General features: G+C 41.6%; 1 protein-coding gene across 2 annotated transcripts in view; it reads left to right on the top strand.

Moving 5' to 3' along the window:
- Positions 1–27,828, top strand: part of FILIP1 (filamin A interacting protein 1) — a 186,814-nt gene that overhangs the window by 144,741 nt on the left and 14,245 nt on the right. For both annotated transcript variants that reach the window (XM_024731913.1, XM_024731912.1), the window contains exon 5: positions 22,153–24,958. In XM_024731913.1, the coding sequence (XP_024587681.1) occupies positions 22,153–24,958 (2,806 nt within the window). The remainder of the gene's footprint in view (positions 1–22,152; positions 24,959–27,828) is intronic.

Genomic DNA, 27,828 nt, shown 5'->3' on the forward strand with positions numbered 1-27,828 from the left:
ACAGGAACAATTGTAAGCAACTGGTTTTAAGAGCCACTTGTTCAGGTCATGATGCTTAGTGACCACCTTGATGTTTAAAGGAAAGCAGGAGGGACTTCCCTGGTGGTCCAGTGGTTAAGACTCCATCTTCCAATGCAGCGGGTAAGGGTTCAATCCCTGGTTAGGGAGCTAAAATCCCACATGCCTCGTGGTCAAAAAAACCAAAATATAGGGCTTCCCTGGTGGCGCAATGGTTGGGAGTCCACCTGCCGATGCAGGGGACACGGGTTCGTGCCCCGGTCCGGGAAGATCCCACATGCCGCGGAGCGGCTGGGCCCGTGAGCCATGGCCGCTGAGCCTGCGCGTCCGGAGCCCGTGCTCCGCAACGGGAGAGGCCACAACAGTGAGAGGCCTGTGTACCGCAAAAAAACAAACAAACAAAAAACAACAAAAAAAAAACCCCCAAAATATAAAACAGAAGCAATATTGTAACAAATTCCGTAAAAGACTTTTAAAAAATGGTCGATATAAAAAAAAAAAAAATCTTAAAAAAAATTAAAAAATAAAAGAAGGTGGGAGCCTAGATACTCTGTTTCTAGGGTCCAGTGCTCTAATAAGTTATGATTGTCTTAGAAGATCTGCACCCACAGTACATTTAAAACTTGACTTGAGGGACTTCTCTGGTGGCACAGTGGTTGGGAGTCCGCCTGCCAGTGCAGGGGACACGGGTTCGAGCCCTGGTCCGGGGAGATCCCACATGCTGTGGAGCGGCTGGACCCATGCGCCACAACTGCTGAGCCTGCGCTCTAGAGCCCGTGAGCCACAACTACTGAGCCCACGCACCTAGAGCCCGTGCTCCGCGGTGTGAGAGGCCACCATGGTGAGAAGCCTGTGCACCACAACGAAGAGTATCCCCTGCTCGCCACAACTGGAGGAGGCCCATGTGCAGCAACGGGGACCCAACGCAGCCGAAAATAAATAAAATTAAAAAAAAAAACTTGACTTGGGGACTCGTACTCACAATAATGCTTAACATGTGCATTAGATTACATTTGAGTACACATTTCAGTTAATACACGCTAAAAAGTTTGAGACAGGGAGACCCTCCATTTGGTTGTATATCATTCATAGAAAAGAAAATTACAAATCTTCTTTAAACAAAAATGTTGATCTAATTCACTGAGTAAATTATAATTGACTGAATGTTCATACTTGACCAGTTCATTTGGATGTTTAATAGGTTTCTCCAACTTAATGCGTCCAAAATGGAACTCTTGGTTTCTTCCTGCAAATCTGTTCCTCCTGGCTGTGACCATCTCAGTCAACGGTACTGCAATCCAATTACTCGAACTAAAATGCTAGCAATTATCCTTAATCCTTGTTTTTCTCAGCCTTCCGTATATAGACACCCATAAGTTGTATTGATTCTGCTTTCAAATTCTATCTGGAATTTGTCCATTTTTTCCCAGAACCGTTGCCACTGCCCTAATCCAAGATAAAGCCTTATCCAAGCCACCATCGCATTGCTTGTCTGGGCTGCTGTAAATGAAACCGTTCTCTAAATGAATTTTGCTACAGATATAGTTATTAGGAAGCCGTTCTCTAAATGAATTTTGCTACAGATATAGTTATTAGGAAGCCGTTCTCTAAATGAATTTTGCTACAGATATAGTTATTAGGAAGCCGTTCTCTAAATGAATTTTGCTACAGATATAGTTATTAGGAAGCAGTGCTTTTAAACTTGGGGAAGCTTCAGTCCCCATCCCGCAGACATGCCTACAAGTTCCCCACCTGAAAGGTTTAATCAGGCAGAGGCAGGAATATTCTAGCTACAGGATCAGCTAATTTTTTAGTTCAATTAGGTGATGGAATCCTAGGCTAAGCTTGGGGGACAAAGGACCAGATGGAGGCCTGAGTCTAGAGCCACACTCCAGGGACATAATTCTGCTGGGCTCACCAGGTGCTCATGTCTCATTTCTACAAGGATGAAAGTGCGACACATTTTGAATCACTCATTTCACTGATGAAAAAATGATTTCTAACCTTCCTCGTGCTAATTAGAAAACCTTCTAGCGCACATTGAAGCTCTTATATCTTATCAGAGCTGCCTCTGGAGGACATACTCCTGATAAGGAGACTTCAAATGTTAAGTCCCTCTACCGGTCACTTGAGCGGACCTGGTTCCTCTCTTCCTCCACTCTTCATGCTCTGGTGACGCTGGCCTTTTTCTGTGCCTGGAACTTCCCACACTCCTTCCCACTTCAGGGCCTTTGCACCTAGAACCCCTGCCTCTGCTTTTTGCATGGCCGTTTTATCTGATCCTTTAGCCTCCAAAGTCACTGTCTTAGGGAAAGACTTCAGACAACAGGTCACCTACCCTGCTGTCACCTCCTTTGAAAACACCCCACTCCCTTTCCTCAGGGCATTTATCACTGCAGCTTGAACTCCACCAGGATGGGGACCTTGTCTGTCCTGTTCACACCACATCCCTTGTGCCTAACACAATGCCTGGTCCTTAGTGGGCAGCCAGTTCAGAATGAGTGAATGAAATAATCATTGGGGAAACTCAGATCAAAACCACAATGCGACATCACCTCATACCTATTAGATTTGCTATAATCAAAAAGACAAGAGATAATTGTTGGCAGGGATATGGGAAAAAGGAATCTCTGTTGGTGGGAATGTAAATTGGTTTAGCCTCTATGGAAAATAGTAGGAAGTTCCCTCAAAAAATTTAAAAATAGAGCTACCATAAGACTCAGCAATCCCATTTCTGGGATCCAAAGGAAACGAAGACCGGATATCAAAGAGATATCTGCACTCCCATGTTCATTGCAGCCTTATTCACAACAGCCAAGACACAGAAACAACCTAAGTGTCCATCAAAGGATGAATGGATAAAGAAGATGTGATGTATATATGTATATAATGAAATATTATTCAGCCATGAGAAAAAAGGAAACTGTGTCATTTTTGACAACATGGATGGACCTTGAGAGCATTATGCTAAGTGAAATAAGCCAGACAAAGATAAATACTGCACGATAATCTCTTATTCGTGGAATCTAAAAAAAATGTCAACTCACAGAAACAGGAAGTAGGAAAGTAGTTGCCAGGGGTTGAGCAGGTGGGGGAAATAAGGAAAGGTTAGTGAAAGGGTACAAACTTTCAGCTATAAGTTGAATAATGTCTGAGGATATAATGTAAGACATGGTGACTTGACAACACTGTATTGTATAATTGAAATTTGCTAAGAAAGTAAAACTTAAATGATTTCACCAAGAAAAGAGAGATACAACTGATAGATGTGTTAATGAACCAGACAGGGGGAATCTCTTCACAATGCATATCAAATCACCACGATGTACACTTTAAATATCTTACAATTTTATTTGTCAATTATACCTAAATAAAGCTAAAAAAAAAAAAAAGATGTGGTCCTTGCGCTTCAGGATCCAATACTGGGACGTTTCTAGCTACTGTGACTCTAAAGAGGGTTCTATTGCCCATTTAAACATTTCCTCTAAGTTCCAAGAGGTTTCAATAAATAATGTCATTTGTCCAGGGAACCTTAATTAATTATGATAAATACAGCTATTTTAGGAGAGTCTTAATAGTAGGGCTTTAAATTAATTTTGAATGTAACTATTTAGTGGTATTAAGCAGGGAAGAAAAAAGACACTTCTGTGATTGACATTTATGGCATTTGTTTTAATGATTTTTCAAAGGTGCTAAAACTTTTCTATTATCATTTGTCTCTAAATATTGATCTGATATGGTTTTGAACATAATCAATGACTCCCTGGGATTATAACTCAAGCTTGAATAACTAGAAGCAGACTGAATGCAAGATGCCACTTGACTATATAATCAATCTTGACTCCTTCATTTCCTTTTGCAGCGTGGATTTGTACTGTCTGTGTCAAATTTAGACCACAAATTTGTATTTTTGCCAAGTGCCTACTATTCTCAAAATGAATAAACTGTTCATAAGCATTTTATTAATTATCTGTTGCCAGGTTCTGTGGCCTTAACTCACATTGTCTTATCTAATTCTCATAATAACCCTATAAGTTAGAATCCATATCTCTATTACACAGCTGGATAAACGGAAGCCAGAGGAGTTATAAAACATATTCTTAGTAGGTAGATGTCAAGCCAAGATTCAATCTTGGGGCTATCAATTGCCAAGAAGGCCCTTTCTGCAACACTCACTCGAACTTGTGTACAACAGGTGACGGCCACAGTTTCTTCTTTCCTTCTTGAATTTCAGTTTTTCCCATCTATATTGAAACAATTGGGAAAAACCCTCCCCAAAATTTTAAAACAGTAAACATAAACAACAACTAATTGGTTCAATATCTGTAATTTTACCTTAACCATGAATGTTGCTTTATGCACCTTTTACCAAAATAACTCGATAATCAAAACACATTTATTCAGAGCTGCGACCCTGCAACATGCACTAATCATTATACTTATTTCATGCTGTTAAGAAGATAGACATGTTCTTAAAGCAAAAGGCATGATTGAACATTAGGGAGGTAAGAAAGCAATTATCTTTAACTTATTTTTCTTTCATATTTTTGTATGCCATAACATAATAGCTTAAATATAATATAAAAGTTATCTGAGGACTTAAAAATGCTCTGCAGGGACTTCCCTGGTGGCACAGTGGTTAAGAATCTGCCTGCCAATGCAGGGGACACGGGTTCGAGCCCTGGTCAGGGAAGATCCCACATGCCGCGGAGCAACTGAGCCCGTGCGCCACAACTACTGAGCCTGCTCTCTAGAGCCCGCGAGCCACAACTACTGAAGCCCGTGTGCCACAACTACTGAAGCCCGCGTGCCCAGAGTCCGTGCTCCGCAACAAGAGAAGCCACCACAATGAGAAGCCTGCAACGAAGAGTAGCCCCCACTCGCTGCGACTAGAGAAAGCCTACACTCAGCAACGAAGACCCAACACAGCCAAAAATAAAATTATTTTTTTAAAAAAATGCTCTGCAAACATTTCATTCTGTTAACTTCAAAGTTAATTTGACTAATTTACCTGGTAATATGCTTTTATTCTATAATTAAAACAGAATTTAACACAAATGATATACAAATTCTATACATGTGGGTTAGAAAAACTTATACTGGAACTTTTAAGTTACCCAACGGTTTTTTGGCTGAATTATCACTCACCCACAGACTCAGGAAAGAAAAGAAAGGAAACAAGGAAAAAAGAAAGAAAGAAAGAAGAGGGAATAAAAGAAAGAGAAGAGAGAAAAACACTTTTAGGAAAGAAACAAATTCAGGTAAAAAAAAAATTTTTTTTAAGACACAATGATCCTTAAACTAATGGGTACTTGGCATTCTTTGGCCCAAGCTGTAGTGTTTTCATTTAGATAACATGTAAATTAACTGGCACTTTGCTTGAAACGTGAATCTCCTCCTGTTGGCCGAATCGTAGAGAAGGCTCTAGTGGGATCCCTGTTTAGTTCAATTCCAGCGTGCGTTGAATAGATCTGTATGGAATTTAACTAGTTTGAAAAATCAGAAATCAGGAGTGAGGCCCATCTGACATTTTATGCATATCTTTTCTTTAACTTTTCCCTTCTCCCCAACTTCAACCCCCTCCCCAAGCGCATTTTCCTCAGTGTAGGGCGTAATTCCCATTCTTAAGAGCTGCCTTCTCTTCCCGTCCTGGGCAGCTCCACCCCTTTTCACCGACCGACCGAAGTAAATCTGCACAATAATGAACCGTGGAAGGGAGGAATGACATCACCAGTCAGTGGTCCCGAGCTGTTTTGCACAACATTCACCTTTCATTGTTCTGATGACAGGGCTGGAATGTGACGGTTAATTCCCTGTGGAGTAGGGGGCTGAGCAGGGCCCGCTGCTGTTGAACAAACTTCAGTACCCCCTTATAAAAAACAAAAACAAAAACAAAAGCTACCATGCTTCCTAGTATTAAGGTAAGGAAGTCAAGATCTGTTTTGATTTAAGCAAAGCTAGTCACTTTGGTCCATGCGCACTTCATTTGTTCATAGGCTCACTTGGCAGTAAACTCATTTCTTAGTGTGGCTGCAAAGAGCATCTTGGAAGCTGAGTTTGGACATTTGTAGAGATTTGACTAATCTGACCAGGGCTGTAAGGACTCGACAACCTTTCAACTTTCGGCTACAGGTTTTACTGAGTGTGGACGGTGACAACCCTTGAAAATGACCAGCGTACTGTGACTTTCCTTAATACCTCAGGCTTCTTGATTGGAACTGGCCAAGATGCAACTTGCGGTATGAAGCGTGCTCCTGTTTTTCTATGGAGGGGAACAGTAATCTCATCCTACAGAAACTTGGGGAGTTTGTATAAGAACGGAAAAATCTCTTATCTTGCTGCCATCAGTCCTACTAATATGTTCTGAAGGCTTTTAACAACCTTTCCATGTGCTGTAAATGTCTCTTCTAACTTATGATTTCTTGGTGAGCAAAAAACTAATTCGAGGTGAAAATATTATTTTCAAAGTTTTTGTTATTGTTATGTGGATTTTCTGCAGATCTCTCTTTGCATATGCAGAGAAGGCTTGTAAAAGTTGGCAATGAATTAGATTGTACAGTGATCTAAAGAAAGCCGTTTTTGTTCTGAAACAGTCAGTGTAGCAGTGATAACAAGAATAACAAAGCAGACAGGAGGTTTTATTTTAAAGTGTAAATGGCATTAAAATTTGGACTGTGTTAAACACTTGTGTAAAAGGTTCAACTTTAGTAGTTTTTCAAACTGCCAAAAACAGTGTCTGAATTTAGCGGAGTATATAAAATAAATAACTAGTATTTAGTGCTCAGTAGGGCTGGAGGGTAGTGTAAGTCTTTCACAAAAGAACTTCACTTGGCCAAAATCTAATTTTTATAGCGTGATTTCAGATTCATATGACCTGTTGTACAGAAATTTGAACATAAGGGCAGATGGTATGGTTTTCATTTGTGTAGATTTAATTTTGTGTAACATTGATTGTTAATATTTTGTCTCTGTGTTTAAAGTGACAAAAATCTTGAGTTCAACTGTGATGAAAATCTTGGGTTCACTACATTGATCTGCCTGTATTCTTAATTGCATGTGACCTGATGAACTTCTGTTTGCTTGTAAAACCAAATATCCTTTCCACAACAGAAGGGCGTGTGCACATTTCTTTTCTCTCTTGGTCAACAATAGTCAGGATCAATACAAAATTAAGTCTGGGGTTTTGGAGTTTTACTTATTATTTTGACTTTTTATTTTTAAAATTAGCTTTAAGGTTATTTAAAAACTGGATAAAGTAATTATTAGATAAACGTCAACATAATTTTTAAAGTATTTAGTAAAATTTCACATATGCTTATATTTAAAAGCTTTTAAAAAAAAGACCTTTAGATACAACGGCAATAAATTCTACTGCCATTTTAAAAAGGGAGGGGGTCGTTTTTCTGAGTAAATAAATGCAAGCAAATGCACTGCTATCAGTGATTTATGTACTTAAGTTAATTCACTGCTTATTTCACGTCTGTATTATTTTAAACAAATCTTATTTATGAAAATAGATGTGCCCAAGAGACAGATTAATAGTATCTTAATAAAAGGCTTTACAACAGGATATGTTTTTATATTATGAGTTCCCATAATTTATAAGCTTAGAATGTGACTTTTGCCCAGCACTCTATAAATACATGTACAGAGTAAAGTGGCGTATATTTGTACCTTTATGGATTGTCTTGAATCGTCTCAGGAAATCTGATTCCTGCTGCCATTCCTCCCTCCTGTGTTCTGAGTGAACACAGGAGAGGCCTCTACCCAGGCCTGTGGGAGGACCCGTCACACTGTGGTCGCAGGGACCCTCAAAACCCACCTGCCCCAGAAGACCCTCCCTACTCTCTGGCTTCCCTGGGAAATCACTTCGTTGAGCTTATTGTCTGAGGGCGAGCGTTTCCTGTGGTAATGCACAGTGTTACCTAGATGGAGCATTGCATCATTAGGTGTGATACACCTCGGTGACACCTTCTTTGCGGATGGGAGAAGTCTTTGGGATTGAGTGAGGGAAGGTGAGGGGGCCAGCTGGAATAAAGAGCCCAAGGCCACACAGTTAGGTGACAAACTTCTCTGCTTCGTGGCTTTTTCTGTTTCTCCTGAAAATCATTCCGCAAATTTATGCACCTGGCTGATTCTTCGTAAACATCAAAGGGAAAGGATGATATCTTCTTTCTACTGTTTTACAAATATTCATCTGATCAATCTGAGGGTGTCTGAATAGTATTTTGAACAACTCAGGAAATATGAAAACACAATAAACGGTATATTACTGTGGGTAGAAACTACTCATCCATGCCTGCAAACAACAGTTTCAAGTTTCAAGAATGAAGTGGTCTTTCCCACTGCACCAGTAGATGCGCCAACACCCTCCCCCCGCCACTGTGTTTGAAGAATTCGTTCTGTTGGAGGGGAAAGATACAGATTGGCAGTAAATTTCAATTTAGCATTATCGCTAATAGTATCTAACATTTATTGAGTACTTATCCTTTTACATATAATAATTCTGTGATTCTGACAACAACCCTATGCACAGATACTATTATCCCACTTTGATAGAGGAGGAAACTGAGGAGGAAATATAAATTAAGAAACTTACTCAAGTTAGGAGGGGGCAGGACTGGATGCAAACCAGATGGTCTGGCTCTAGAGCATGTGCTCAGAACTACTACACTGAACAGAGGGTCAGCTTTGAAATGACGAGTGCCCCCCAAAATACATTTATTTTCTGTCAATGAAAATTATTGGCATGATTGAGTTACACAGAGTTACGTAGAGTTACATTGATTACATACACAAATTACTACCCATGATTTCATATTTGGTCCCCTATCAGGAATTATCCTTTTTTATTTTCCTGAATGTTCCTGTTCAGTTTTCAGTATCTGTGGTCTTTCTCCTTTATCAACCAGAAATTTTCTAGCTCTAAAGAATCTGCAGTGCAAAATTGTAAAGGGTAAAGAGCTAGGCTTCAAGATCGTTGCGCTGGGATCCAAGGCAAGTCCCTTCCCTGCTGCCCAGCCTAAGGGCAGGAACAGATGAGACCCCTTGGGGTCTGGTCCGTATCTGGCCCCAGTGACTCCCGCTTCTTGCTTCAGCTTCCTTTTCATTCTTGTTGCTGTTCTCCATCCTTAGCAATGTGTACGCGTGCTATCACCGGTCATTCTTCTTTTTCCTCAACTCTTCATTGACCCACTATTGACCACTGCTCTCTGTGGCTCCTCTCTTCTTGGATTTGTCCTATTTACTTTTTATTTTTTTATTTTTAAATGTTTATTGGAGTGTAGTTGATTTACAGTGTTGTGTTAGTTTCAGGTGTACAGCACAGTGAATCAGTTATATATAAACATATATTCACTCCTTTTTTTTTAAGATTCTTTCCCTTATAGGCCATTACAGAGTATTGAGTAGAGTTCCCTGTGCTCTACAGCAGGTTCTTATTAGTTATCTGTTTTATATCGAGTAGTGTGTATATGTCAGTCCCAATCCTTTTTTTTTAGATTCTTTCCCCATTTAGGCCATTACAGAGTATTGAGTAGAGTTCCCTGTGCTCTACAGCAGGTTCTTATTAGTTATCTGTTTTATATCGAGTAGTGTGTATATGTCAGTCCCAATGTCCCAATTTATACTCCCCCCCCCATCCCCTGGTAACCATAAGATTGTTTTCTACATCCGTGACTCTACTCCTGTTTTGGAAAAAAGTTCGTTTGTACCCCCTGTTTTTTAGATTCCACATATAAGCGATATATTTGTCTTTCACTCAGTATGAAAATGTCTAGGTCCATCCATGTTGCTGAGGATTTGTCCTATTATCCCAAGTTCTAAGTCTGTCTTAGGAGAAATCATGACTCATCCAGTTTTGTGTTGGGTGTAGAGAAGGGAAGTGACCCCTAGCCCTGAAATTTACATATTGTAAGATCTGGTCAAGATGCAGTATATCATTCAAGGTCACAGGAACAAAAGGAAACAAAACAAAACCCAGAGGCTTCAAACAGGGTAATCTGATAGCTTTATAAATGTGCAGGTAGAGTAGAGAGAAGCTAATAAGGGACCCTGCAGTTCCCTGGGGGGACTGGAGGCGGGTTGGAATGTGAGAGTGTGTACCTCTTACTACCCATTAACTTGGATGGAGGGAGTAGTTACCAGAACCCTCAGGCGCAACTGTATCTATAGGAGAGGGCCTACGAACAGGGACTGTGGCCGTTAGTAGAAGAATGAAGCCAACTATCCAAGTCTCAAGAGGGAATTAATACCACATTCTCTGATCTCCTGTCAGTGCCACCTATTGACTAAAGCAAACCTGAGGCTAGAAGGAGTTTGTTACTACAATGCCTAGTACAAAGGATAATAACAAGAAGCATAGGATTTTATGTTATTAAGTAATACAGTATACACATTAATGGCTTGGTACTTTAGTAACTTCAATAACAATTTTTTTTTTCTACAGCTGTATATAACATTGATCTCATAGAGTGAATCAAGGTCCCTATTCAAAAACACTTTCTAACCAAGAGGTCTGGAGCCCTAATTTGCATCCCTTACAAGTTTATAAGAGAAAACTATATTTTTTTTCAAAGCTGAAGAAAAGTGAGATCTAAAAGAGAACACTTCAAAAAGTCGTAAAAAACTTGTCTTGCCCACGCTGATTCAGTTGAGTTTTTCAAAAAGATAGTTTTGCCCTCAGCTCAAGTCAGTAGAGCCTTGAGAAAAAACAGGGCAATGGGTCCATCATAACATACTAAGATTCCCCGTGGTACCAGTTAGATCAGCTGGCTAGATTGCGGTGCTACTGAAGCCAGTGTGGTCAAGGAGAGACTACCATTCACACACTCACCCGTATCAAAATGCAGGAATAATCCCATCTAATTCTTTCTACCTTAACCTTCGCCCAAACCAGACAATTCTACACCCTAACTATTCCTATAATCTCCTTTTCTCATGTTGCAACGTGATCTTAGTTTTATCTTTTTTTTTTTTTTTTTTTTTGGTTTGGGAAAATTTCAACATAACGGGTCTCCCTGCCTCCAGCCTCCCCTTTCTGTAGTCCATATACCATGCTGTCATCAGACTGTCCTAATATTGAAATTGTATATTATCGCCATTCTTAAAGTCCTTCGAGAACTCGGTATAATCCTCAGGAGGTGCCTGACTCCTTGGGATGACACCCAAACGATTGCTTGACGATCTGACCTCCACCTTCCACTGGAGCCTTACCTCTTGACATTGTCCCATCTCCTACCGTGTGCCCTGAGGTTGACTGCTGCTCTGTGTGACGTCCTGTGTTCTTCCGTCTGCACACCCTTTTCGCTTTACGTGGCACCGCATTTTCCCCATTCTTCATCTGGATGACTTTGCTTATTCATTCATCGAACAAATACTGACTGAGCACCTACTGTGTGTTAGGCACTGTGCTGGCGGGGGGCGGGGCTGGTGTTCAGGGCTGGACTCTGCTCTTATGGCATTTTTCTTCTCTGCAGAGGTGGAAAGACAGACAATACCTAAGTACACGAATGAATGAACCAGATCATTTCAGACAGTGAAAGTGCAGTAAAAGAAATAAATACGGTACCATGATGGCGTGCGGCTGGGGAAGCTGTTTTCAATAGGCTAATCAGAGAATGCCTCTCTGGGGAGAAGACATGTGAACTGAAACCCAAAGGATGAGAAAAAAGAGCCCCTGGGACCATGGGGTGTGGTTGTGCAGGTAGTAGCCCCTGACCAGGAAGAACTGGGGCTGAAATCCAGTCTTCCTTCAGCGTATCAAGCCAGGCACGGGCCTCGTTCCCTAAGGAGGAGGGCAACCCTTATCTAGGCCTCCCAGAGGGGCCATATGGGCTACCTCCTGACAGCGGGGGAACATTATAGGGAAAAACAGTTACAAAAGCTTTGAGCAATTACTTCCTCCAATCACATCTCCACCCTTGGATGGAGTAGCCTATATTTAAAGCATAAATGGCACTTTTTACAAAGGATTGCAATTTTTTTTAAATTCCAAGCACGTGGTACATCATTTAACAGTGGTAGAGTATTCAACCCATCCTCGTTGAATCAGTGAGTGAATTAATGAATCATGGCTGTATTCTGTATGAGTCGGGAAGCTTCATACTAGAGCGTTTGATTAGAGAGCTTGTTCTCAAATAGTGATTCTCAGATAAGGGTCTCCTGTTGGGCAGCAAACTATCAGGGAAAAAATAGTTGTTTCAATGGTTTTAGGTGAAAAACAAACAATTCCCCAGACTTTAATTTCTCCAATGACAGAGCAATCTACTAGTAGTAGAGTAAGTGATTTATTTCTGAATTCAGCATTTGTAAACTTAAATTAGCATGTTACTGGATTTTCTTGAAGACTAAATTTGTATCTCACCGTGGAGTCTGGTTGTTACCAAATCATGGCAAGCGCTGAGCCTGTGCTCACCTGGTAGTAGGAAATCTCACAGTCTCCAAGAAGAATAATTTAGTATCAGCCGCGAGATTTTCACGGCTTTCAGTTGCTACCAGATGTGCCTTTTAAAGATAGATTATTATCAGTTAAACTTCATAATCAGCTTAGTTTATCGTCTGTTGTTGGGCTAACCCAGAGAGGAGTCATAATGCATATCCTTGCTTTCTAATTTTTCACATCTAGACCTCAAGGTACCTATTCTACAGCAGAATTATACATAATCCCCTCAACATCTGGAGAGTGAACCTTCATTTGTAATGATCTGCTTGAGAGGGTGCCTGAATGCTGTTTGAATTACTTGGATTATACTCTTGAATTGAATGTAGTGAGATTACTGGATTATTTATACATTTATAGGGTAAAGTTTTATAACATGAAACATGTGTATAAGTTCAGGGTCTTCTCTTGCGACATAAAAGCAGTTCATAAAAGGCTCTAGCAAAAAGTTTACTTCTTAAAAAAAAAAAAAAAAAGTTTACTTCTTTTCTTTTCTTTTAATTTTTATCACCAAGTTCTTTTTCATGAGAACGGGTGAGCTAGGCCCCATCCCACAACAGTGGGATAGTGATACAAGTTTGAGATCAGATAGGTACCCTACAATACTGCTGGTCTTCACAATAGGGGAAAAGAAAAAAGTGCACAAGGGCTTTGTAAACTCAACCCCACTACTAAGAAACACAAAACAGAGACAAAGCTCAAAAAAGTCTGTGCCCTGTGATAAAGGACCCACCATTTCTGTATATGTAAAATATGGTTATCTAGCACTCGGTGCCCAGGGCTGGGACTAGGGTGAGGCAAATGAGACTCTCAGCCTTGGGCGCAAAATTTAAGGGGATGCCAAAAAAACTCAGTAATCAAGATACGTAATATTTTAATGCACTATTTTTAAAAATTAAAATGAATGCAAAAAAATCCATGATGAACAAATATATCAAAATTTCAGATGAGAACAGGACCTGACTCTGCAGCTGCAAACCCAGTCTCCTCCACTTCACCCTAATCCCCGCCCTGCACAGTATATTGGGGACATTAGATTAATTCGGCAGAATGATTATAATAGTCACCATCTTGAGGAACTGAGGTGATTTATGAAAGAGTAACACTTCTTCCTGGGTCATCTGGTAAAACCATGTCCTATCATGTTACCAAGCTGCTTAGTTCTCTACTATAGGCTCTAGTTGGGAAAAAATGCATTGTGATTCAAGGTTTCAAACTGCAGGAAAGCTTAACTCTTTTGAGGTTCATTCATCTCTAATCACTCTCACGCCCTTGCTAGTTTTAACCTGCCTTTTCTCTTAACAGAGCGGCATACACACAGGGAGAGCTGAAGAAGTACAAAAACAGTGGAGGGGAAGGAAACAGTGAGAAGGGAAATTAGCGTGGTCTGGCTGAGAAACAAACCTAGGATGACATCAGGGTTTCAAATGGGGTCTGATGGATTAAAAGGGTGACAAGTGACAAGGGAAGCAAAGAGAGGATTGCTGCTCTGGGGCTAATGCTGAGAAATTTGGAGAAATGGTTCAAGGAAAAAAAGTCCAGTGAGGCCCAGAGTCTTCAGGAGCACGGATTGACAACTGTTCCAGGGAAGGTGTTTATCTCGAAGATGGATATCCAGGAGAGGGTTTTAAAAAAATCTTTCGCTTCCCCTTTCCCCTCCAAAACAATTTATCTTTAGACTCTAAAAGGAAAGCTAAATTAACAAATATCTGTGGAACAGATCAGAATGAACTGCTTTTTCTAGCATAAGTTTGAGTAAGAATGAACAGATCCCAGTGAGGAAGAAAAAGTAGAAGTCTCTAACAAGCTTAATTATAAATGTGGAAAGGAATGAAAGAGTCACCCACAATCCTAGAAATATGAGAGTCACATCATAGAGTAAGGAAAATGAAAATATGACCAGACTCCAAACTAGCTGAGACGTGGGTGGAGAAAAGCTAAACATTACAAAAGAGGGTTAAATCTTATTATGGAAAATTTCAAACATCTACAAAATAAAAAGAATAGTGTAATGATCTCCTATGTACCCAGCACTTAACTTCAACAATTAATCAACTCTTGACCAATCTGGTTTCATCTATCCTAACTCTGCTGGATTACTGTAATGTAAATTCCAGACATATCATTTCATTCATAAATATTTCAATATGTATTTCTAAAATGTAAGGATTCTTTTAAAGATATTGTCAAAATCCTTTATCACACCTAAAATTTAATAATAATTCCTTAACATAATTTTTCCAATTGTCTTATTTTTAATAATTTGAATGAGACTCCAAACAGATTATAATTGGTTGGTATGTCTTCTAAATTTCTTTTAATCTATAGTTTCCCCTCCCCCATTCTTTTTTTTTGGAATTTATTTATTGAAGAAACTAGGTTTTTTATCCTGTATAGTCCCCTACATTTTGGACTTTTCTGATTGCATCATCACAGTGTCATTTAGTATGTTTCTTGCCCCTGTCTTTTCTGTAAACTAATGGTTATAGAAGCTCGATCTGATTCAGGTTCAATTTTTTTGGTAAGAAAATTTCTTGGGTGGAGGTCTATATATATGTATACAGTATCTGGCTGTCTCTCTTTTGGGAGACATTAATGAGCATTGCCCACACCCATTATTTTATTGGGGATTGCAAAATGGTGGTATTGTATAATTACTTCTTTATTTATTATTCTATCATTATTTATTAACTGGACTATATCTATAAAGAAAAATAAAGAGCTTTAAAGTTAAGTGGGAACATGCTAATATCTCTCATATACATATGAGGTTAAAAATGTTGACCCTGCCCTACCTGTGTCCTGTGTCCACATCCCTGTTTCTCCTTCCTTTCACAATCAAGATCTCAAATCATTAGTCTCAGGTACTTGTCTCCATTTTTTTTTTTTTCGCTTTGATTTTTCTTCAGCTAAGCTTTATTTTGTATTTTGATCCCTAACCCCACTAAAACTGCTCGAGTGAAGTACTGTCGATATCCGTGTTGACATATCAAATGGAAGAAGTTTTCTTTAAATTTGAGTTTAAATGAAAACAAGGAACATTTTCCTGTCTCTCACTTGGTCCCTCCAGAGCATTGCAGTATGGACATGCCCCATTCCTGCCCTCTTGGGGTCTGCAAATCCACTATTGCGTGGATTCCCTCCTGACTCTCTGGCTCTCCCCGCTCAGCCTCTCTCATTAAGTTCCTTGATGTTTTCTCATCTCAGTGTCTTTTTTCTATCCTTGGTCCTCTTTCTCTCTGATGTCTCACACCTCTTACTCATCTCATCCTCTCTCATGGCTTTAGATTGCACCCGTCACTGGACACTCCCAGTCTGTAACTTTGGCCCAGATCCATCTCCTGAACTCCTGGGTACCAATAAGCACTTCACTTGTAGGTTCCAACAACCTCAAAGTCAACGTGCCTTTTTAAAATTTTATTCTGTTTTTGGTCGCGTTGAGTCTTCGTTGCTGCACGCGGGCTTTCTCTAGTTGCGGCGAGTGGGGGCTCCTCTCCCCTGCGGTGTGCGGGCTTCTCACTGCGGTGGCTTCTCTTGTTGTGGAGCATGGGCTCTAGGCACGCGGGCTTCAGTAGTTGTGTCACACGGGCTCAGTAGTTGTGGCACGTGGGCTCTAGAGCACAGGCTCAGTAGTTGCGGCGCACAGGCTTAGTTGCTCTGTGGCACGTGGGATCTTCCTGGACCAGGGCTTGAACCCGTGTCCCCTGCATTGGCAGGCAGATTCTTAATAGTTGCACCAGCAGGGAAGCCCTGATGTACCTTTTTTGGAGCATCACGGTCATGCCCTCCAAGGCTGTTTCTCTTCTATTAGCCTATATGTGATAAGCACTGACAGCCAACAAATAACAACTCCACTGTCCAGAAGCAGTGGAGTCTGTCCAAATTTCTCCCTCTCCATCCTCACTCAGTCTGTTACCAAACCCTATGACTTCTGTCTCCTGAATATCACCACGTGAACCCCCTTCTCTTTTTATTCAATGACATAACCTTAGTTCAGACTCCGTTCCTCAACTCCTGCTTTCTCAGGAGCTCCTAACTGATCTCCAGCTTCTCCACACCTGTCGAACTTCCTCATATTCTGAATCCCAAGTTCAGAGTCATCCTCTTAGCCCGCTGGGGGCTTTGTTTGCTTGGCCTTCCTTTCCAACCTCCTTTCCTTCCACTGTTCCCACAGGTACCCTTCACTTTAGTTGAGTTACCTTTGGGGTCTATTTCCCAGTTCTGTGCTTTTACATGCCGTTTCCACTACACTCCTATTTTAGGCCTTGCAGGCCACTTACAGTGTCTGCCTCTTCTTCTTCGTTATGTTTTACAAGCCTTTAAAAATGTAGGAACAATTTTTAGCTCTAGGACTGTCCAGATACTGGCCTTGATCTAGATTTGGCCCACAGACAATACTGCTAACCCCTGGTCTAGAGGGTCCTTTCCCTGCCTTCTTTACTTACTTAGCTCCTACTTAGCTTTTAATACTCAGGTTAAGAGTCACCTCCTCCTAGAAGCCTCCCTGACTACACTCCCCTGATATGACTTAGCTGCCCTTCCTCTGGTTTCCCACAGAGGTAGATGCTTCCTCTGCATGTCTTTGTTCTCTGTATTGGTTTAATTGTTCTCATCTTTAGAGAGCAAATGCCTTATGGGCAAGAACTGTGTCTTTTTTTAACTTTATATGCCTAGCAGAGTGCCCTGCACAAAGTAAGTGTTCAGTAAATGATTGTCAAATGAGTAAACAAGAAGAGGTGTGACCAACAGCACTGGCGGATGGCATTTACTGAGAACATTCTGTGGGCTGACCACTGTCTAAGCACTTTACAGAGGCTGTTTGCTTTAGTCTTCACAACAGAGGCACAAAGAAGTTAAGGATTTGGCCGAGCACATTCGAATTGCAGCAAGACTTTTGAGAAGGCCTTTTGCGATCATCTTCAACAAACGTGGAAAGAGCTCACCATCGGCCACATTCTAGGTGCTGGGGCTGCAGCAGTGAATAAAATACACAAAAACCCTCCTTTCAAGGTGTTTACAGTTTAGAGAAGAATGACAGTCAATTAAAAAAAAAAAGAATAAGTAAAACGTATAGTGTATTAGATGGTAATAAGTGCTCTGGAGAAAAAGACAGCAGAAGAAGAAAATAGGAAGTTCTACCATGAAATGCACAAGACAAATAAGGTTGGCAAAGCAGACCTCCCTGAGAGGGGATGATTGCACAAAGACTTGAAGGAAATGAAGCAGTGCTCTAGTAGAATATCTCAAGGATAAAAGAAAGAGTTTTAAGAGATAAAGTCACAGAAGTAGAAGGAAAAGAGTAATGATGTGGGGCCTTTTAGGCCATTGTGATGATTTGGGCTTGGAGCTGAGGAATGACAGGATCTGATTCACCCTTTTTATTTTTTTATTTTTTTTACATCTTTATTAGAGTATAATTGCTTTACAATGGTGTGTTAGTTTCTGCTCTATAACAAAGTGAATCAGTTATACATATACATATGTCCCCATATCTCTTTCCTCTTGCATCTCCCTCCCTCCCACCCTCCCTATCCCACCCCTCCAGGCCGTCACAAAGCACCGAGCTGATTCATCCTTTTTAAATCACGCTGGCTCCTGGGCAGAGGACAGATGAGGGTGAGCAAAAGTGGAAGTTGAGAGTCAGGTTAGGTCGCTATTGCAATAATACAGATAAGGGATGACGGTGGCGTGGGCCAGGGTAAGAGCAATAGCGGGATGAGAAGTAATTGGATTCGAGATTTATTTTGAAGGTAGAGTTGACAAGATTTATTGAAGAACTGAATGTGGGCTTGTGAGAGAGGACAGAACTCAAGGATGACTCTAGATCTGGAGCCCAAGCATCTGGAAGAATTTGGTTGTAGTTGACTGACGTGAGGAGGATGTGGTTGGAACAGGTGCAAGGGAGGGCTGGGAACGCAGAGAGATGATGACTAACAGCCCCACAGGCTCATGGGTGACTGATGACAACGTCCCTGCTGCTGAATGGGTTGAAGTCAGCAGCAGGGAGGGCTTGACTGTATTTGAAGGGCTCTGTACATTGACCTGTCTTTCTATTAATCACTGGGGTTGTGTTGCCATTGACACAATGCTACATATAAACTGATATATTGGGTGACAAAACAGTCCAAGGAGGATCTTGACAATTCCAGAAGGATAGGTGAATCAAGTAAGATGAAGTTAACCTAAACAAACACAAAGTCTTGTGAATTTCAGCTGTTCAAGCAATAGCATTGTTAAAAGCACACTGTGGTCAAACAGATCTGGTCCAAAATCCCAACCTGCCCCTTAGTCCTGTTCCCGTGATTAGGGCAAATGACTTCCTTATTTATAAAAATAAGTGTTCAAAGTGTTTTATAAAACACTTTTATTTATAAAAATAAGTGCTCAAAGTGTTGTTATGAAAATGATATGAAATAATAAAACACACAGCCTAGGATGTAACAGATAGTTGGTAAATAAAATGTTTTATTATCAAAAGACCTTTCTTCCTATCCTTTATTTTTTAAAAAATTAAGTATTAGTAAATACTTGAGTTTGGAGTGGGCTTTCACGAGCCTCTTGAAATAATATTAGGACTCAAGGTTTTCTCATACCTGAAACATTATTTTCCTGGAACAAGTTTTCTCGTCAGCCGGAATTCCACCTGAAAAAGTTAGCTGTCTTCTCTTTATTTTTACAACTTCTGCTTTTACCTCTTTCTGCTTTAAGATTAATAAGCTATTTTATGTTTTCAATCATATTTTAAGTCACTCTTTTATATTTGTTTACAACTTTTCTCCCTTTATCTGACATCTTAGAACACTTGGCAGGGCTTTTAATATAATTTTTCTTAATCTATTTTAGAATTGAGATATAATTTATATATTACAAAATTCACCAATTTTAATTATACATTTTGATGAGTTTTGATAAATGTGTACACCATAACAGTCAGAACACCGAAATCCTCTTATTTTGCTCCTTCAATAGCATAATTACATGGAAATGCCCCATAATGTACAGTAAATTAAGTGTTTAAAGCACAAAGGGAAATTGTAACTATTAGAAAATTGTTTGTGCGATAGTCATTACGCTTTGTGAATAGTTGCACAATGATGTGATAATGCTTCTGAATGCTTGTTTGATGTAAAAAAAAGAGGATTTCTAGATATGGGGGAAGAAGAAAAAACACACCTGAAAGTGGAATGCCAAATTGACTGGAAAGGTAGATGAAAAGGTTGTTCACCCACCAGAACTAAGGATAGACAGACCATTAGGATATCTTTCCAGTCCATACAGAGAAGGCTCCCTCTCTCATGTGAGGTTTCCCACTTAAGAGAAACTCCTCCTCTCCCAGAGCTGATGACTAGGATGACCATATTCTTTAAGAGAGGGCATTGCTAATGAGATCAGTCACATTCATTGTCTAATAGCCACTAGTAATATCCAATTACTGGCCTAGTAACAACCATGACATACATTCGACAAAAATTTATCCTCGGCTCAGCATTGTAAGGACTTTAGTTCACACAGCCCTATGTGGGTGGCTTGAGCTGTATTTCTAGCTCAAGCTTATTTATTTGTTCTTTCTTCCATTTATCCATTCAGTCAATATTTCTTGAGCACCTCCTATGTGCCAGGCATTGTGATAGGGGGTGAACAAGGACCTGGCACCCACTCTCACAGAACTTTCATGAACAGAGGTAGGCAGACATGAAAAACTTATAAGTTGATAAGTGTTATAAGAGAAGACTGCAGGGTATTATGAGAGTTTCTAAGAGGCTCTGGCTTACTTTGGTCAGGGAAGGCTTCCTGAAGGGAGTGACATTTGAGTGAGACTCAAAGGATAAAAAGTCAACCAGATATGTTCATGTGTGTGTGTGTGTATGTGTCAGGGAGAAAGGAAGAGCAGGGAGGTACTTCTAAGCAGAGGGTCCAGCATATTTGAGGAATGTGTGGAGCTTAGGTAACAGGTGAGATCAGCTTGAGATCAACCTGGAATCACATCAGTCTGGGCCTTGTTATGGATTTCATGCCTCTATTCTTAAAGCAATAGGAAGCCATGGGAGTGTTGACTTAAAAAAATGCACAACGTGAGAGTTGCAAATTAAGCTTTACTGGCTGTAAAATGAGGACTACAGCCCCGAGACAGCGTTTCAGATAACTGAGAAACTGCTCCAAGGAGGCGAGGGGTGAGCCAGGACATATAGGAGTTTTGCAACAAAAGGACAGGTAGTCGGAACGTCAAAAGATTATTGTTAATTAAAGAAAACCAGGTATCTCAAGTTAAGGAATGTGGCGCTTTTCTGTGTATGGGAAGATACAAGAATCTGGGCTCACTGAAATCATTCCTTTGATAGGCACCTCAGCTACCTAGGGCCAGTATCCTGTATTTGCACACCCTGAGTTTCCTCAGGGCTCACTTCAGGGAGTGGCTGCAGTCTTATGGCTGCTAGATGGCAGGTATTCTTTTCAGCCCTGAGTTTCCTCAGGGCTCACTGGCTCACGTTGGAGGGCTGCAGTTGTTGATGACTGTGACACCCCTTTGTTTATTGACGTGGCAGGAAATATGCCATTTATAAATATTCCATTTACCAGGAGTGACATGATTATATTAGAATTTGGGTGAGAGGAAGTAGTAATAATAATAATGATAACATAAACATAATAATAATATAATTATAAATTTATAATAAAAAGTGTAGTTTTAGCTACACTTACTATGGGCCAGGCACTGTTATACGTGCTTTCCATATATTAACTGATATGCACCTCAGACAAACCTTATGAATTAGCTACTATTTTGATGCTCAGTTTATAAGTGAGAAAAGTGAGATACACAGAGGTTATATAACTTCTCCAAGATCATACAGCTAGGAAGTGGCACAGCTGAGGTTGTGAGGGGACCAGTTTGGAGGCTGTTGCAGAATTATCAGCCGATGCTGAGTACTTGGACTGGAGTAGAGACAGTGGGGAGGCATTAAGGCTATGGGTTAAGGTGTACATGAGCTGTAAAATTTATAGGACTTATTTTCAAAGCACTACATTTCTAATTATTGGCACGTTTATTTATTTGTTTGTTTGTCTCAATCATGGTAAGAACACTTAACATGAGATCTACCCTCTTTAAAAAATTTTAAGTATACAGTACAGTATTGTTAACTATTGTCTGGTATACTTTTCAACTTGCTGTTGCTTCGGTTCTCAACTTCTGTCAATACCCTTTCTCACCTGTTTTTCCTGTTTCTGTTAAAAGTATTACTGTTTGCAATTATTCAGACCCAAAGCGTTGAAGTCATCTTTTTCTCTCTCTCTCTCTCCCTTCCTACCAGTTAGTAAGCAGTCACAAAGTCCACGTTATCTTTTGCAAAGTTGTCACAATTCATCGCTAATGCCCTGCACACACAAATTATGAAACAGAAACTAGTACCTGAAAAGCCCTCTTCATGCCCCCTTCTAGTCGCTACCCTTCAGTACCGGTAGCCAGCATCCTGCCTTCTGATTAGCTTCATTAATGGCTATTTGTTAAACCTTCATCCTGCAGTAATTGATAAGGGATTTATTGTAACAGCATCTTATTTTGTTTTTATGTAATACCTAAGAGAAACTTATTTGCAGGCTAATCTTTTAATATGTATATGAAATATTTATGTATGATATAATACATAAAGTTTAATGCAATAAAATAGAATGTTTTAATATATTTTGTTTTCTAGGTTGAAAAAACTCCTTGAACAAGAAAAGGCTTACCAAGCCCGCAAAGAAAAGGAAAATGCCAAGCGGCTCAACAAACTGAGAGATGAGCTTGTGAAACTCAAGTCCTTCGCACTCATGCTGGTGGATGAAAGGCAGATGCATATCGAGCAACTCGGCCTGCAAAGCCAGAAAGTACAGGACCTGACTCAGAAACTGAGGGAGGAGGAAGAAAAGCTCAAAGCCATCACTTCTAAATCCAAAGAAGACAGGCAGAAATTGCTCAAGTTGGAAGTGGATTTTGAACACAAGGCTTCGAGGTTTTCCCAGGAGCATGAAGAGATGAGCGCCAAGTTGGCCAATCAGGAGTCTCACAACAGGCAGCTCAGACTTAGGCTGGTTGGCTTGACTCAACGAATCGAGGAGCTGGAAGAGACCAACAAAAATCTTCAAAAGGCAGAAGTAGAACTTCAGGAGCTAAGAGATAAAATTGCCAAAGGGGAATGTGGTAACTCCAGTCTCATGGCAGAGGTGGAAAAGCTTCGGAAGCGCGTACTTGAGATGGAGGGTAAAGATGAGGAGATCACGAAAACCGAATCCCAGTGCAGGGGGCTGAGGAAGAAGCTGCAGGAGGAGGAGCACCATAGCCGAGAGCTCAGACTTGAAGTCGAGAAGTTACAGGTGAGAATGTCTGAACTGGAGAAGTTGGAAGAAGCATTCAGCAAGAGTAAATCGGAGTGCACCCAGCTGCATTTAAATCTGGAGAAAGAAAAGAACTTAACCAAGGACCTGCTCAATGAGTTGGAGGTAGTCAAGAGTCGGGTTAAAGAACTGGAATGTTCTGAAAGTCGATTGGAAAAGGCTGAATTAAGCCTGAAAGACGATCTGACAAAGTTGAAGTCCTTTACCGTGATGCTGGTTGACGAAAGGAAAAACATGATGGAAAAAATAAAGCAAGAAGAGAGAAAAGTGGATGGACTCAATAAAAATTTTAAGGTGGAACAAGGCAAGGTTATGGATGTGACGGAAAAGCTCATCGAAGAAAGTAAGAAGCTTCTAAAACTGAAATCCGAAATGGAGGAAAAGGTATACAATTTGACAAAAGAGAGAGATGAGTTAATAGGCAAACTGAAAAGTGAAGAAGAAAAATCCTCTGAATTAAGCTGCAGTGTTGACTTATTAAAGAAGAGACTTGATGGGATAGAAGAGGTGGAGAGAGAAATAACAAGAGGAAGGTCTCGAAAAGGACCTGAGCTCACCTGCCCAGAAGGTAACAAAATTAAGGAGCTAACACTTGAAATCGAGAGACTGAAGAAACGTCTCCAGCAACTGGAGGTGGTGGAAGGGGATCTGATGAAGACGGAAGATGAGTACGGCCAGCTGGAGCAGAAGTTTAGAAGCGAGCAGGATAAGGCCAACTTCCTCTCTCAGCAGCTGGAGGAGATAAAACACCAAATCGCCAAGAATAAAGCAATAGAGAAAGGTGAGGCGGTGAGCCAGGAAGCTGAGCTGAGACACAGGTTTCGGCTGGAAGAAGCTAAAAGTCGAGACTTAAAAGCAGAAGTCCAAGCCCTTAAAGAGAAGATTCATGAATTGATGAACAAAGAAGATCAGCTTTCTCAGCTCCAAGTGGATTATTCTGTCCTTCAGCAAAGATTTATGGAAGAAGAAAACAAGAACAAGAACATCGGGCAGGAGGTCCTCAATCTGACCAAAGAGTTGGAGCTGTCCAAGCGGTACAGCCGCGCTCTCCGACCCAGCGTGAACGGGAGGAGGATGGTGGATGTCCCCGTGACGTCCACCGGCGTCCAGACGGATGCTGTCGGCAGCGAAGCGGCGGAGGAGGACACGCCAGCAGTGTTTATACGCAAATCCTTTCAAGAAGAAAACCATATCATGAGTAACCTTCGACAGGTGGGGCTGAAGAAACCTGTGGAACGTTCCTCTGTCCTAGACAGGTATCCGCCCGCGGCCAACGAGCTCACCATGAGGAAGTCTTGGATTCCATGGATGAGAAAAAGGGAGAATGGGCCCCCGGTGACTCAAGAGAAGGGGCCTCGAGCCGGTTCCAGCCCGGGGCACCCGGGAGAGCTGGTTCTTTCGCCCAAGCAGGGCCAGCCCCTGCACATTCGAGTGACGCCGGACCATGAGAACAGCACTGCCACTTTGGAGATTACGAGCCCCACGGCAGAAGAATTTTTTTCCAGTACCACCGTCATTCCCACCCTAGGGAATCAGAAACCGAGGATAACCATTATCCCGTCACCAAATGTCATGTCTCAGAAACAGAAAAGCAGAGATGCTACTCTCAGCGCGGAGCGCGCCATGTCCCCAGTCACAATTACTACCTTCTCCAGAGAGAAGACACCAGAAAGCGGAAGAGGGCCGTTTGCGGATAGGCCCACGTCCCCCATTCAGATCATGACCGTGTCCACATCGGCGGCCCCGGCGGACATCACCGTCCCTTCCGAATCCCAGGAAATGCCCGTGGGAAGGACTGTCCTCAAGGTCACCCCGGAGAAGCAGACTGTGCCAGCCCCAGTCCGGAAGTACAACTCCAATGCCAATATCATAACCACGGAAGACAATAAAATTCACATTCACTTAGGTTCTCAGTTTAAGCGTGCCCCTGGGACTGCGGCTGAGGGAGCAAGCCCGGTGATTACTGTCCGACCTGTCAGCGTGGCCGCGGAGAAGGAGGTGTCCACCGGCACAGTCCTTCGCTCGCCCAGGAGCCACGTCTCGCCTCGCCCTGGCGCGAGCAAAGTGACCAGCACCATCACCATTACACCGGTCACGACCTCATCGGCCAGAGGAACCCAGTCAGTGGTGAGTAGAGGGGGCTCCAAAGTTCACGCCAAGGCGGGGGGCGCGGGGGTGTGCGGGGGGAGTGAGAACAACGCAGTGCCCAAAATACAGCAAAAGCACGTGCCTCGGCTCCACCCGAACCCACTACGAGCTCTTTCCTAGGGGACTGTCTACATCAAGAAATAGGAGTAAAAAGTGGCCTAGTACTTTATGAATTTGAGCCAATTATGAGGGATAATTTTTCTTTCACATCAATTATGGAGACTCCAAAAATCCTTGCAAAGATGGCCTCTTGCAGTGTCAGCATATGGGAATAATGAGGTTTAAAATTTGGTTTTTATGTTTACAGTATTTTGAAAAATGGAGACTGGGGAGAAATGGTCAATGTGCAGAAAATAATTAAAACCGTTACTGGGTTGGGCTTCCCTGGTGGCGCAGTGGTTAAGAATCCACCCGCCAATGCAGGGGACACGGGTTCGAGCCCTGGTCCGGGAAGATCCCTCATGCCGCGGAGCAACGAAGCCCGTGCGCCACAGCTACTGAGCCCTGAGCACCACAACTACTGAAGCCCGCGTGCCTAGAGCCCGTGCTTCGCAACAACAGAAGCCACCACAGTGAGAAGCCCTCGCACTGCAAGGCAGAGTAGCCCCCACTCGCCGCAACTAGAGAAAGCCCGCCTGCAGCAACTAAGACCCAATGCAGCCAAAAAATAAAAATAAATAAATAAATAACTAGTCCTGGGTTATATTTCTAGAACCTAAAATATTTAAAATACATTTACATATGGTCATAGTCATACTTTATTCGAAAAGTAAGATTAAAAGATTATTATATCCAAAACTTTTTTTAAAGTAAAAAAGAAGTGAGTTTATATTTCTAAACAGTACATTGTATTAATAGTATCGTGCAGAGAGCAGGTGCTCGATAAATATTTAGTTAATACCAGCTGGGAGGCTAAATGAAGGGTTATAAAAAAGCACGTCCAAAGTATAAAGGCCAGAACTTAAAAATAAATTCTATTTTTCAAAATACATCCAGTGATTTTCTTCATTTATTGAAGACAACTGGTAGATGAAATTATAGAAGAGCATGCACTACTTAGATATTAGTTTAAACTAATAGACTAGAAATTAGGATTTCCAATCTCTGAATAAATTCTGCAGCATATATTAGAAACTCTTAAGAAGGAGAGGAAGCTTATTATTTAAGTATAGAAACTGTGGCTCATTTTCCCATATCTTCACTATAATTTACTTTAATTCTCTGTGCACGAGCATAGACCCAAGACAGGCTCCAAAGTGTGAATTACTTACTAACTGCTTTGCCAGTAAAGCTTTTTGTTATTGGCTCCATGGGAGCTGAATAGCAGTCAGCACTGCTCACCCTTCTCAAATGGTTCAACGCTGCTTTTATTTAAGCAACACAGCGTAGCTTGGATTTTTATAAAAGCTAGTGGAGGTGTAATTGTTGTAATTTAGAGCAGATCTTCTGCTGGAACATCTTATTCCCATCTTAAGGGTCAGGTCAAGCTAGGCTTCCCTCCTGCAGCAACATTCTGGATTACTGACTAAAGGCCCGACACAAACAGGATTTCAAAACAACTGTCTAAGATTTCTGAGGCCTAAATGATGATTCACGTCCTTCAGGTATATCAGATCCCACGAGATCAAGGGCAACAAAAAGTTTGGGAATACCCCTCTTAGAAATCGAATAGTGTGGTTAGTTCATTTGTGCATTTATTCAACATTTATTGACCATTAGCGGCACTTTAGGCATGGGATTAGGTGCCGACTGTAAAGAGGACCTGTCGAAGTTCTTGGCTGAGTGGGAGAGGCAGGATTGAAACCTCCTTAGTGGTTCTGTGAGAGGGGTATGTACAAAGGAACAAGCAGAGAAGGCTTCACCGGGGGAAGAGGTCTTCACAGATGCAGAGAGAGGGCAGCGTGTGCACAGGCCCGGCGATGGCGATGGCGATGGCGATGGCGATGGGAGGAACTGGCTTGTTGGGGAAGGTGAGCCGTCCCTTTGCGCTGCAGCGGCTGGGGCTGGAGACAAAATGCAGGAGCAGAAAAGGAGAGGCACACTGGGGTCAGATACTGAAGATGGGTGGGTCTTTTTATGAAACTGACATTTAATCTCAGAGAGTAGACAAAGGGACCCAGAAACAAGGTAATGATTTTTAAAACTACATTATTTATGTGTTAGGTATGTCTGTAAAACCATTTAAAGGATAAATTGGAGGAAATAGAGGCCGAGGACGGGGATACTGTTGCAATTCTGTAGGCTGGAGATGGTGTATGCTTGAACTGTGGTAGCGATAATGAGGACAGACATATATTGAAGACGGAATTGAAGATTTCGTGACAAACTGAGTACAGAGGGCAGCTCTGAGGTTTCTGGCTTGGCTGTAGAGGTGGATAAAATGAGAAACTCAGGGGGACTACTGTTTGGGGGAGAAGTTAAGTAATGTTTGGGGCCTGTTATAATTGAGATGCCTGAGGGACACTGAAAATGTCTAGCACGCGGTTGGAAATCTGGATCTGCATTTAAGGAGAGCACTGAAGACTCGAGGTCCTGGGACTCAGCAACATGTGGGTGACAACTGAGGCGATTCTCAGGGTGAATGTGAAAAATGAAAAGAGGGCCAAGGATGGAGCATAGTGACACCCACATTTAGAAGGCAGGCAAGCTGGAACCTGGAGCCAGCACCAGAGTGAAAAGGAGTCGTCAGAGACAGGAGGGGGATGGGTGAGACCCAAGTAAGAAATCACAGCAGGAGAGTTTTAGGAGCACTTCAAGAAGGGCGCTGTGGGGGAATTCTGTGGCAGTCCAGTGGTTAGCACTCTGAGCTTTCACTGCAGGGGGCACGGGTTCTTCCCTGGCCGAGGAAC

This window comes from Neophocaena asiaeorientalis, unplaced genomic scaffold (genome assembly GCF_003031525.2).
Source record: "Neophocaena asiaeorientalis asiaeorientalis breed wild unplaced genomic scaffold, Neophocaena_asiaeorientalis_V1.1 scaffold450, whole genome shotgun sequence".
NCBI lineage: Eukaryota > Metazoa > Chordata > Mammalia > Artiodactyla > Phocoenidae > Neophocaena > Neophocaena asiaeorientalis.